Below are 12,171 nucleotides of genomic sequence, written 5' to 3' on the forward strand. Positions count from 1 at the left end.
GGGCAGGACGAAGAAAATGACAACATATACAAAGTTAATTGGAAGGTGAGACTTTATGGATAAAATGATACTTGAAAAATAATCAAACATACAGGTTTAATTGTATTTCAAAAATGATGGCAAGAATGTAGTTATGATTTAAAATGCCTTTCATTACCTGAATGCAGTTGTGTCTAATTGTATTCAATTAAATATTTCTCACCAGCAACTATTTTCTGGAACAATATTTTAAAAGATTTTGGAAATGTTTTATTGGATTCATTTACTAGATTTTAAAGTTTTTCCATTTCCAAGAATGTGGGTTATAATGCTAATTGTTCTACTAATTTCTTATATTTCTCTCACCAGCAAAAAGCTTCTGTGGTGCCTCTACCTGTAATAACCATACCTTCCATATACGAGTAACTATCAAAAAGGAGCCCGCTGTGGATGTTTAATAATTATCCACTTGGGACCCCTTTCTGCATGCAGTTAACTAATTCCAAATACAATAACTATTGCTAATGGATATCTGCATTACTGGGGACCAGCCATGATGATTTCCCTTAGAATTCATTAGCCAGGGAGAAAATGTTCTGAAAAGAGCAGAGAGAGTAATATGTAGAATTATATTTCCCTTCCCACCAATCCTTCAGGGTTTTGAATGACAGCCCGCCTTTGAATCTGCAATCCTGATGTCCTTTCCAGCAACCTAGGGAAATGACAGTTTCCCCTCCCTTTCTTTAAATAAGAAATTGCAAGCATAAAGAGTGCTTCCTCTTCAGTCCTCCACACGCAAATGCTCATCAGCAGAGGAAGGAAACAGTGCAGCGTTGGCTCTGTGTAAGACTACTGAAGGCATTCTACAATAGATGCCCGATCTTACTGGCCAACAGCTGCCGCTCAGAGCTCCCCTCTTCAAACTGGTAGCCAGTTCCCCCTCCCTTCCCCGTGTTTCGGTTTGCATGCACTTTGTGAGGGAGAGCGAAGGGAACGCTTTCCTCATTCAGCACCATCTACGGGGGACAGCACCTTGTAAGCATCCATCTGAATTGCAAACCATTTCCTCAGTCGGTCCGATCCCTCGGTGGCATCTGGGAGCTCCGGAGTCCGGACCGCAATGGAGCTGTCCATCCTCCCCAGTGCTGAAACCTACCCTGCCTACTTCTTCAACAGCACCTTTCAAGATTTCAACTCGAATTCGCTCGTGATGTCCAATGGCACAAGACCATATGCTATGAAGAACACCAGTTCGATCGTCATAGCTATTGCTATCACAGCCCTGTATTCGGTGGTCTGCGTGGTGGGGCTGCTGGGGAATATCCTGGTAATGTATGGCATTGTGAGGTAAGGGCAAGGCTGTGGGTGAGAAGCCCCAGCCTTTTCTTGGGCTGGAAAGTCTGCATATCTCCCTTGCAATCTCCATTGAAATCAAGTAGCACTAACTTGGAGAGGAAAGTGCATTGTTTTAGCATGATCTTACAGACTCTCTGTGTGTGCATGTATGTGAGTGAGTGAGGGGGAAGAGAGAGAGATCACAGGCTTGTCAACAGAATGTTTTGTAAAACAAACAAACAGAAGTAGGAAAGAAAGTGTGTGGGGGGAGATGGATGAAGGTTGTGCATGTGAGTACGTACAGTATATTGCATCAAATATACCCTGTGGAGAAAGATTAATTTTGCATTAGGAGGGAAATTGTATATAGTATATGTATTTGTGTATATTCTGAGTGCTAGAAGTTTGCATAGCAACAGATTATTGCATGTGGTGAAATTTGTTCATGCCCGTGTTACATGTGCACTGGTTGATTTTTTTAAAAATGATAGAATACTGGGTGTTAATTGTGGAGGCAGGCATCACTAGTAGCAAATCATTGTATGATCTGGTGGTTTTGTGTATGAGATTATGATTCTAATGTGTGCCAAAATTGTGCAAAGGAGAGATGTTCTATGGGTGACTGAGTGGATGCAGTATCTTCATGAAGAACACCTATTTTTCTTAACAAAAATAGAGTCTGATAGCACCTTTAAGACCAACAAAGGTTTCTTCAAGGCATGAGCTTTTGAATGCATGCACTGTTCCTCAGACTAACAAGACCTATTGTCTTGTTAATGACATACCATTGAATGCATCAGGAACAGCAGATATATTGTTCTATGGTATGATGGAAAAACTGGATGTTGTTCATCAGGTGAGACTATTATATATGCCTGCATTTGGTGTGTATAAGTGTCTGCTGGTTTTAACTATATGGGGTCTGTGTGGAAAGAAACAGAGTCTTGAGCGTTCTCCTCTCAGGTTGGAAGCAAACGCCATATGCCTGTGTGCTCAGTGTTGAAAATAGGCAACTCTTTAAAACCATTCCTAAAACTGAGAAGAACATAAAACAGTGAAATGGGAAAATGCCCCTATCTGGAACTCCTGTGTCCTGAACATGGTGTGTTCTTTAAACTCTTGGACTTGATCATTAAGTCATGTTAATTGTATGGAGAAATTTCCAAGAATTGTATCGATGTGGAAAGGTGATAAATACTCATCAGAAATACCCTGAAATAAATGATTAAATTCTGGCCTTGGGAAGTCAGTAACATTATACCCTTATGCAATCCAACTGTTCACCTTCTAATCTTATGCTTAGATTTGTTTTTGAATTTTTGTACTTTTTCTAAATTAACTTTGCATGGAACCAGCTGCAGCCTTTGTGAAAGCCTGTTACTTGGGTATTAATGTTTTTGATAATCAAGAACCTGCAGGGGATCTATGGGATTCAAAGTGCATATTTCAAAACACATACTGGGGGGGATCTGCACAAACCCTTCCCCCTCATGTTAGCAGGAAGGTTGTGAGTCACCATCTACATATTTATTGGGGGAAAGAGGATATGAAAAGCAGTGTGGCTTTTTTTTCTTTTGCTCTTTCTGAGTCATGTTTAGTATAGAATATCCAAGACTCTGGGTATAAGAAATAACCTATGTTCATGCAGTTAATAGGGATTGGCACGAATCTGAACCAAACCAAGCCCAAAATGCCCCCAAGCTAAACCTACCACCTTGGGTTTCCCTTTCAAGCCACAGCCAGGTGGAGAAGAAGAATTCGTTTTTATATGCTGATTTTCTTCTCCAGGAGTCTCAAAGCAGCTTACAATCACCTTCCCTTTCCTCGCCCCACAATAGACATTCTGTGAGGTAGGTGAGGCTGAGAGCCCTGATATTACTGCTTGGACAGGGCAGCTTTATCAGTGCTGTGGCGAGCCCAAGATCACCCAGCTGGATGCATGCTTAGATGTGGGGAATCAAATCTGGCTTGCCAAATCAGAAGCCACTGCTCTTGACCTTAACAAGTGTGGGGATCACCCAGGAAGGGTTAAGTGACTGGCAGCCACTTAAACCTAATAGCTGGTAGGCAGACCTGGCCTGCTGGTAGGTTTAAATGGCTGGCAGCCATCTCTCTGGTTGGTTTTGCTCCCCCTCCCCCACTTCCAGGCTATTTAACTGGACCATTTAGGTTTAAATGGCTTCAAGCCAAATTTACGAGCCAAATCAGCATGAGCAGAGAGCCTTGGGGGAGGCAACATGATGAATTTACTGTAATTAGTTTCAGTTGGGTAGCCATGCTGGTCTGAAGCAGCAGAACAAAGTTTGAGTCCATTAGCACTTTAAGACCAACAAAAGTTTTATCATCATTAATCAGTAAACTTTATAAAACCCAAACTGACAAATCACCCACTACCTGATTGGCCCTCATCCATGAATGGCCCGCCAAAGTAGTTTACATGAACTCCAGAGGCAATCCTCAGCCAGGAAGGGCTTAATAAGGCATCAACTCTCCACCTCCAACTTCCTGTTGGTTTCAGAATTTTGCTGGGTGAAAGAGGAGCCAGCCTCAGAGCATGCCCTGCTGACAGTAAGTTGCCCTGGCCTCTTTCAAGTTGGAGGACATGGGGGAAGCTGAACCAGCCTCTGAGAGCCTTCTGGAGGTGGAGGGCTACAGAAGGCCCAGAAACAGCCCCTGCCAGCCCTCTAAGGTCTAGGGTGCCAAGGAAACGCCCCTGCCCGGGGAATGTTTACTCATTCTTAAGTGACGGCCTTCATCCAGGAATGGCCCACCCTGGTAGTTTAGCCCCAATCAGAAGTCAGCACTCAGCCAGGAAGCTCTTCTGGGTCTTCTTTGCCCTCTCTCTCTCTCTCTCTCTCTAGAGGGTAGAGCCACACAGCCCCCGTCACCGTCCCAAGCAGCCCTTTCCTCCAGGGGAACTGATTTCTGCAATCTGGAAAACAGCTTTCATTCTGGGGGTTCTCCAGGTACCGCCTGTAAGTTGACATGCCAAAACAGTGGCAGGGATGCCAGCCACCAGCTGGTACCTGGAGATCCCACTTTTGGAGTTTCTTGAAGCCTGAAGTATGATTCAGGGAGTTTTCAATGGTAAAACAATTGAGAAAAGCTGACATAGAATCATAGAGTTGGAAGGGACCTCCTGGGTCATCTAGTCCAACCCCCTGCACTATGCAGGACACTCACAACCTATCACTCATCCACTGTAACCTGCTGCCCCCTTGAGCCTTCACAGAATCAGCCCCTCCGTCTGATGACTATCCTGTTTAAAAATTTCCAAAGATGGAGAACCCACCACCTCCTGAGGAAGCCTGTTCCACTGAGAAACCACTCTAATTGTCAGGAAATTCTTCCTGATGTTTAGACGGAATTTCTTTTGAATTAATTTCATCCCATGCTTACACAAATGCTTATATCCAGAATACAATTTGTTGGTCTTAAAGTTACCACTGGACTCAAATTTTTTTCTGATACATTAATTAGGTTTAGGCATATTGGTATTGACATAAAATGTTGGGTGAGTCAGATAGCTCCTACAACAGGATGAGGGGTAAATTAACAACTTGAATGCCCTTAATTGAGTAAAGAAAGGAAAAAGAGGAGCTGGACATTGGTTAATGTAATAGCAACTTCCTTAGGCTGGGCGGATACCTCTGGGGTACTCCATTATTGAAAAGTCTTTTGTTATTGAGAATAAAGTGAAGTCTTATTGTTGCTGAGAACTCTGAGTTGGGGGAGGTTGCACTTAATCAGTCTGGGATGCACACCCTTCCTCTCCTTGCCTGGGGAATTTCTAGTGGCCTGGCAGAACCCAGGTGCCTTTATGAAACTCCTCTATTTCCACTTAGGTCCTAAAAGGGAGTGCCTATTAAAATAGCTAAGCCCAAAATGGGTGGGGGCACTGAATTAAGGATGAGGCGGTAGTGGTGTCCTTACCAGTTTTCTTAGGTAACAACTTGCTTCAGTGACCTCAGCATGGTGTCTGTTAGTGGGTTTTCTGGTGCTCACTTGCTTGCTTCCCAAAGAAAAGAACTAATCTGGGCTTTGTATAATATGGACAGAGCTGTTGAATGCAATGCACCATTAGGATTTGCTGAAATGCCATGGCTTGAACACTAAGACTTTGCAAGAGCACTTTATTAATGAATGAATATATCGTACCATTTCCACAATACTAGAAACTCAGTCAGTCCTAGAAGGGATCAGCCCTGACTGCTCCTTAGAAGGCCAGATCCTGAAGATGAAGCTGAAATACTTTGGCCACCTCATGAGAAGGAAGGACTCCCCAGAGAAGAGCCTAATGCTGGGAGCGATCGAGGGCAAAAGAAGAAGGGGACGACAGAGAATGAGGTGGCTGGATGGAGAAACTGAAGCAGTAGGTGCAAACTTAAATGGACTTCGAGGAATGGTAGAGGACAGGAAGGCCGGGAGGATCATTGTCCATGGGGTTGCGATGGGTTGGACACGACTTCGCACCTAACAACGACAACAAGAAACTCAGCAGTTATTTCAGATAGTATGAGTCAGAATGCAAGTTCATTCACACCAGTGTCCATTCAGTGTTTGGGGGCAAAGGCTATCTATAACATCTTCTTTCAAGTCAAATGTAATGCTAACGCACCAAAACCAAAAGACTTTGATCAAGTAAACAATGGTGTCCTTTACTTTTATGGATAAACGTTGGCTTCCACCAATTAATCAGATAAAGCAGTGAAACCAAATGAAGTTTGCTGCCCCAAGGCACCAACCGACTGCAGATTATCATTTCTGAGTGCTGAATAATTGTCGACCAGCCCTAGAACCAAACGGTGCCCCAGGCAACAATCATCTTCAGCTGTCCCATTCCATTTCTTCATCTTTTGAATGCTTTAATTGTTTTAATTCTACTTGTAGCCCATTTCAGAACTTAGATGCTTGATTTCAGTGTGAATTTAGTATAGTAACCATAAGTCATAACATAACATAGCAAGACATAACATTAACATCCGATATGGAAACACATAAGAACATACTATGAATAAATAACATTTGCATGCATGGTTTATCCTTCTTGTATAAAACAAACATTAGAATGCTTTGCTCTGTAAGTTTATGTTCAATTTGATCCATACGTGAACTTCAGAAGACATTTGATTTGGGTTGAATAGTTATTCTTGATGTTTGTTTATCCATATAAGACCTGTTCAGATGTTACTTCCAGCTTGGAAAGCCAGTTTGGTATAGTGATTAACAGTGACGGCCTCTGATCTGGAGAACTGGGTTTGATTCCTGGCTCCTTGGGCTAGTCACAGTTCTTTTAGCACTCTCTCAACCTCACCTATCTCACAGGGTATTTGTTGTGGGAGGGAGGGGAGGAGGTGATTGTAAGCCACCTTGAGATTCTTTTTGATAGAAAAAGTAGGGTACAAAAGCCCAACTCTTCTTCTTCCATGTTACCAGGATCCCAGCAAATGTCTATGTCTATTTTCTATGTATGCAGCTTTGGCGTACACAAAGCAAAATCTGAAAAATCATGTGGTCAATTTACATATAGAACAACTGTTTGTGCACACAGAATACATCTGCTGAGATTGCACATACTGGAACAATCTGTGCATAACTGCTGCCTTTTGGATACAAGCAGACATAATGCCTAAAGAGAAGACTCATTACCATTGGTATTGCAATCACTCACACCATTCATTGAATGGATTTTAGTCTAATCAGTTTCCCTGGGAGGGCAGAGGCCAGATATTAGTGGCAAGTGGGCAGGCAGGAGATGAGTGAGGACTTTATACTGATGATAAGGAGGGCCATATTTCAGTCCTAGAGAATCTGCTTGACATGCAGAAAGTGCCAGGTGCAATCCATGGCATCTCCAGTTCAAAGGATCCAGTAGTCAGGTACGTGAAAAACCGTGATGAGCAGCTGCCAGTCAGAATAAACCATCCTGAACATGACAGAGCAATGGATTAATTCACTATAAGTCAGCTTCTTGTAATCATATGACATGAAGCCAGCACAGATTTTTCAGCTCAGGAGTGAGAGGATGTTTGGATGGATGGAAGGATCATCACCAGCACCTTCTACTTCAGTCCATTTCTGCAGAGACCGTAAGATAGTCAATGTGGGATAGTGATGAGAGGGTTGTTCTGTCATCTGGGAGACCTGGCTCTGAATCCTCACTCTGCCACGGAAGCTTGCTGGGTGATCTTGGATTAGTAGTCACACACTCTAACCCAGGGATTCCCCACCAGGGGTTCATGGACCATTGGGGGTCCCCAGGAAAACTGGAGGGGGTCCACAGCCTTTCCCCTCCTGTCTCAATGGGCTCAGCCACATGTTTGCTTCAGCCCAGACTGGATACAACTGCAATGGATTTGACACATTCAAAATAGGCTGTAAACATTATTATTCCTGTAAATTAATTAATTGTTATATTTTTGTGTTCTGCCCTTCCCTGGTGCCTCAGAGTTGGTTTTTATACCCCGCTTTTCACTGCCCGAAGGAACCTCAAAGTGGCTTACAATCATTTCCCCTTCCTCCATCCACAGCAGGTAGTTGGAGCTAAGAGAGCTCTGAGAGAAACTGCTCTTTGAGAACAGCTCTCACTGGACTTTGACTGGCCCAAGGTCACACAGGTGGTGTTATATGGCAGTGATCCACAACCTTTTCCAGGTTGCGCCACATTGCCAAGGGTTGGGGGGACAGGGTGACCCGGGGCCCGCGCATGCATGGCAGCCCCCGCAAATGCGCATGCGCAGACCTGCCGCGCATGCGCATTTGCGCCCAGCAGCCGCGCTTCCCTCTCCCTCCCCCTCCTGCAGCAAGAAGCTTGCCAGGCCGCAAGCTAATCGGCCACTTCGGTGGCCAATTTGCTCACGGCCTGGTGAGCTTCTCGCTGTAGGGGGGGGGCTGGGAGAGAGAGCCGTGGCCTGGTGCCGAAGCTCTTGTGGCCTGGCACCGGGCTGCAGACCAGGGGTTGGGGACCACTGCTATGTGGAATCAACCCGAGCTCTCCAGATTAAAAGCCACTGCTCTTTACTACACCAAGTGGGTTTAAAACTGTAAAAAAACCAGTTGCCTCCTTCTCCCAGAGAACGGGGGGGGGGGGCATACAATAAATCCTTGGAGGATTAATGGGGTAGATTTTAGCCAGGGAGGCCAGCATATTGTTGGTGGTGTTGGCTTCAACCATAGGCCTGGCGGAACAGCACTGTCACGCAGGCCCCACATAACACTTTGACTTTAGCAACCATTGATATATAAAAGACTCCCCCCCGCAATCCACTGAAAATGTCATCATACGAACAACAAAGACCTAGAAAGATATCAGTATTTACTGGATCAGTAGTTGTTCCTTGTATAACTAAAGATTCAGATGCTAGTTCTCATTGGTGTCCTCTTGAGAACAAAGAAGTCGGGAATAGTTTGTGGAAACTACTAAAAGGAGATTTGTAACACCCCAAAAACCGGCAGGTTTATTGCCACAAAGAGTTTCATGTAGGCTGTAGCCCACCAAAGCTAATGCTACCATAAATCTCTTAGCCTTGAAAATGCCACAAGTATCCCTTTTGGGTTTTGCTGCAACACAGCTACCCTTCTTTCCAACTAAATTCTTGCATTAACGTCTTACACCAACACATGAAGCTGCCTTACAGTGATTCAGACAATTGGTCTATCAAAGTCAATGTTGTGTGCTCTGGTTGTAGCAGCTCTCCAGGTTCTTTCAGACCATCCTTTTAAGAGGAGATGCTGGGAGACAGAACCTTGGACTTTCTGTATGCAGGCAGATTCTCTCCCACTGAGCCATGGACTCCTCCTCACTCTTGTTGGCATTGCTCCTCTTTTGACAGGAGGTGCCTTATAGCTCTGGGGATGCATAAGACTTGTATCCATATGGTTTAGATTCCTGGGGTGTTTTTCATGTTTGTAGAAAGACCTGTCTTGTTTGTTCACAGCTCCGATCTCTGGATTTAAGTGTACTCAAATTTGGCCAAATTGAGGAGTCAATATATTGATGAAGGTTTTAGCTAAGGCACACCCATTCTGCCACTTGCACTTTTAGGAGACGGCTTTGACGGGATTTCATACTGTGACAGAAGAAGAGCTGTTTTTTTAGGTACCCTGCTTTTCACTACCTGAAGGAGTCCAAAAGCGGCTTACAAACACCCTTCCCTTCCTCTCCCCACAACGGACACCCTGTGAGGTTGGTGGGGTCTCCCAGATCCCTGTCTGATGGACATTTGAGCCACTACCCTGCAATCACAGTCTCCCCCCACCCTTAGTCATCATGGGCATATATCATTTTTAACACTTTATAGCAGCCTTGGTGGGTTCTGCTTTTCATCACCATGGCATAACTGTGGGAGAGGTGATTACTTCTTTCTTTCTTGCCATTTCCCCAGTCTAATAGCACAGTTAAAAAAATGCTTGAATGGACTTGGAAGGGTGTAACTCAGTTCAAGATTGCCCTGAAAAATAACTTGCCTGAAGTGGCAATTAGGCCTGCCTTGTGGGGAGTGGGGAGGCAAGCACACTTGAACCAACACCATTTTTTAAGCAGTTAGAGTTGACCGGTCAAATGCAATTCCAATGATTCACTCAGATTTCTTTGAAAAAGGCCCTGTAACCAATACCATGGCAACAATGCTTAAACCATAATAACTTTTGGTGTAGATCTCAAGCCATTTCCTGTGCATGCCACGTTTGTGAGGCCGACCGTCTTCAAACTGGGGGAAAGTAACCATTCTTCCCCTTTCAGCCCAAGGCTTAAGATTGGCACAAATAGCGTCTACCCTCTGTGAATATACCAGGTAGATCAGCAAACGACACCTTTGCACAAGAAGCATGCAGCTCCAGTATGGCTAAATGGGTTGCTAGGATTTGTTTGGAGCTATTGTGCCTGAGAGCACCATTAAGTGGCAAGCAAATGAGAGCGAGGGTTGTGCGGCTTACAAATGGCACCTAGGGGTGTTTGTGAAAGCCTCCTGGCTACAGAACAATAACTATAAAAAAAAATCCCAAAGTGTTAATGGGATTTCCATTAGCTCTTAACGATGAGTGAATGGGAGCTGAGCGTGCAACAATTAGAGTGTTGCTCTCAGGGATCATAGACAAGATGACAATTGTGCATCTTGTTCCAGGGCAAATGCAAGCTGCAGGCTGGTGTAGCCTCAATTTGCCTCAGAGACATGCAGGGAAGGCAGAGGGCTTTTGAAAAGGTCTCCCCACTTCATTGTTTGCATGTTAAAGGAGGCGAAATGTGCCTTGAAAGCATCTTTTCATCATTTCAAATGGCATTAGAAGAATGGGGGGGGGGGCTGACTTCAAATAGTGATGCTGAGAGGAGGCTGAAGGGTTAAGCCTCCCATCTGCCGAAGCTGATCCGGAAACTCCAACTGGTCCAGAATGCAGCAGCACAAGTCCTCACTGAACACATATTGCCCCCGTGCTGTCCCCAGTGCTAATCCTTACATTCAAAGCCCTAAGCCTGGAACCCCTGTATTTATGGGACCGCCTCTTCTGCTATACCCCCCCCCCAAGAGCACCAAGATCAAGTGATCAGCACTTGCTCCAGTTCCCCAGCCCGAAAAAAGTAAAACCAGCCTCGACCAGGGCCAGGGCTTTTTTTACTCCAGCCCCAGCCTAGTGGACCACACTCCCTAATGGGATCAGGGTTTTTTAGGTCCAGTTCCAGAGGGCCTGTAGAACAGAGCAGCTCCACCAGTGCTAAGGCTGAGGCCAAGATATTCACATTACAAGCAGCCCTCCATCTTCCGCTGGAGCTCCCCTGTCCCCATGGAGAAGCATTTCAAATGCCATTTTGGGATGCTTTGGGAGTGGGGGGCAGGGAAGTTGATCTTCTGTGCACAGAATTTGCATGAAATCAAACCCATGTTTCCTTTTTCCATTGTGAGGCAGACTGCCATCGGGGAGCGTATTCCTTTGGTGCTATGCACTTCTGTTATATGACACCTGTGTCTTTCAATGGCCTAGCATCAGAGGAACTGAGGGCCATCTCTGCTGTGGGTGCAAGTGGAAGCCAGACTTGCTAAAAGTAGTTGGTAAGTACAAGGTGACGCACACGGGGACAATGAAAAGTCTTGGGGTCGTAAGTAACTCAGTGAAAGTGTCAACCGAGTATACTGTAGCAGTGAAAAAGGCAAACTCTGTTAGGGATTATTAGGAAAGGAACGGGACATAAAACAGCGGATCTTGTAATGCCCCTGTATAAATCTGTGGTGTGGCTGCCCCATTTGGAGTGCTATGCACAATCCTCAATGAGAATTTTTTCTCCTTCTCCCAAAAGACTAGAACACAAGGGCTGAAGGGCAGTAGATTTAGGACAAAAAGACAATGTGGAATTCACTGCCAAAGGATATAGTGATGATCACAGGAATAAACAGTTTTAAAGGGGATTAGATAAATTAATGAAGAATAGGTCCATCAGTGGCTGTTAGCCATGGAGACTGGGGAGATGTCCATGTTCCGGGGCATTAAACCTCTGCAGCCTAGAATCAAGAGGCAATGCCAGAGAAAAGCCTTGGACTCCATGCCCTGTTGTTGGCCATCCAGACGATCTGGTTCACATTTGTGTGAGACAGGTTGCTGGGCTAGATGGACCACTGGCCTGATCCAGCAGGGATCTTCTTATGTTCTTGTGTTTTTATATACAGGACTACCAAAGCTGAGCACTATAGTCGTATGAATGATGCCATCTGTCTCTTTATGTTTCCATACTAAATTATCTTAACACAGAGGTAGTCAAACTGCGGCCCTCCAGATGTCCATGGACTACAATTCCCAGGAGCCCCCTGCCAGCGAACGCTGGCAGGGGGCTCCTGGGAATTGTAGTCCATGGACATCTGGAGGGCCGCA

At 44.9% G+C, this 12,171-nt stretch overlaps 1 protein-coding gene across 2 annotated transcripts in view; it reads left to right on the forward strand.

Moving 5' to 3' along the window:
* The first annotated feature begins 754 nt into the window (after positions 1-754).
* The window catches only part of OPRD1 (opioid receptor delta 1), a 39,650-nt gene continuing 28,233 nt past the window's right edge, over positions 755-12,171 (forward strand). Inside the window, exon 1 of one of the 2 annotated variants that reach the window (XM_077337806.1) lies at positions 755-1,326. In XM_077337806.1, the coding sequence (XP_077193921.1) occupies positions 1,100-1,326 (227 nt within the window). In that variant the 5' untranslated portion in view covers positions 755-1,099. Of the gene's footprint in view, positions 1,327-2,040; positions 2,171-12,171 lie in introns of those variants that run through there. The other variant, XM_077337808.1, reaches the window with a different exon arrangement.

Source organism: Paroedura picta, chromosome 5 (assembly GCF_049243985.1).
Source record: "Paroedura picta isolate Pp20150507F chromosome 5, Ppicta_v3.0, whole genome shotgun sequence".
In the NCBI taxonomy this organism is placed as follows: Eukaryota; Metazoa; Chordata; class Lepidosauria; order Squamata; family Gekkonidae; genus Paroedura; species Paroedura picta.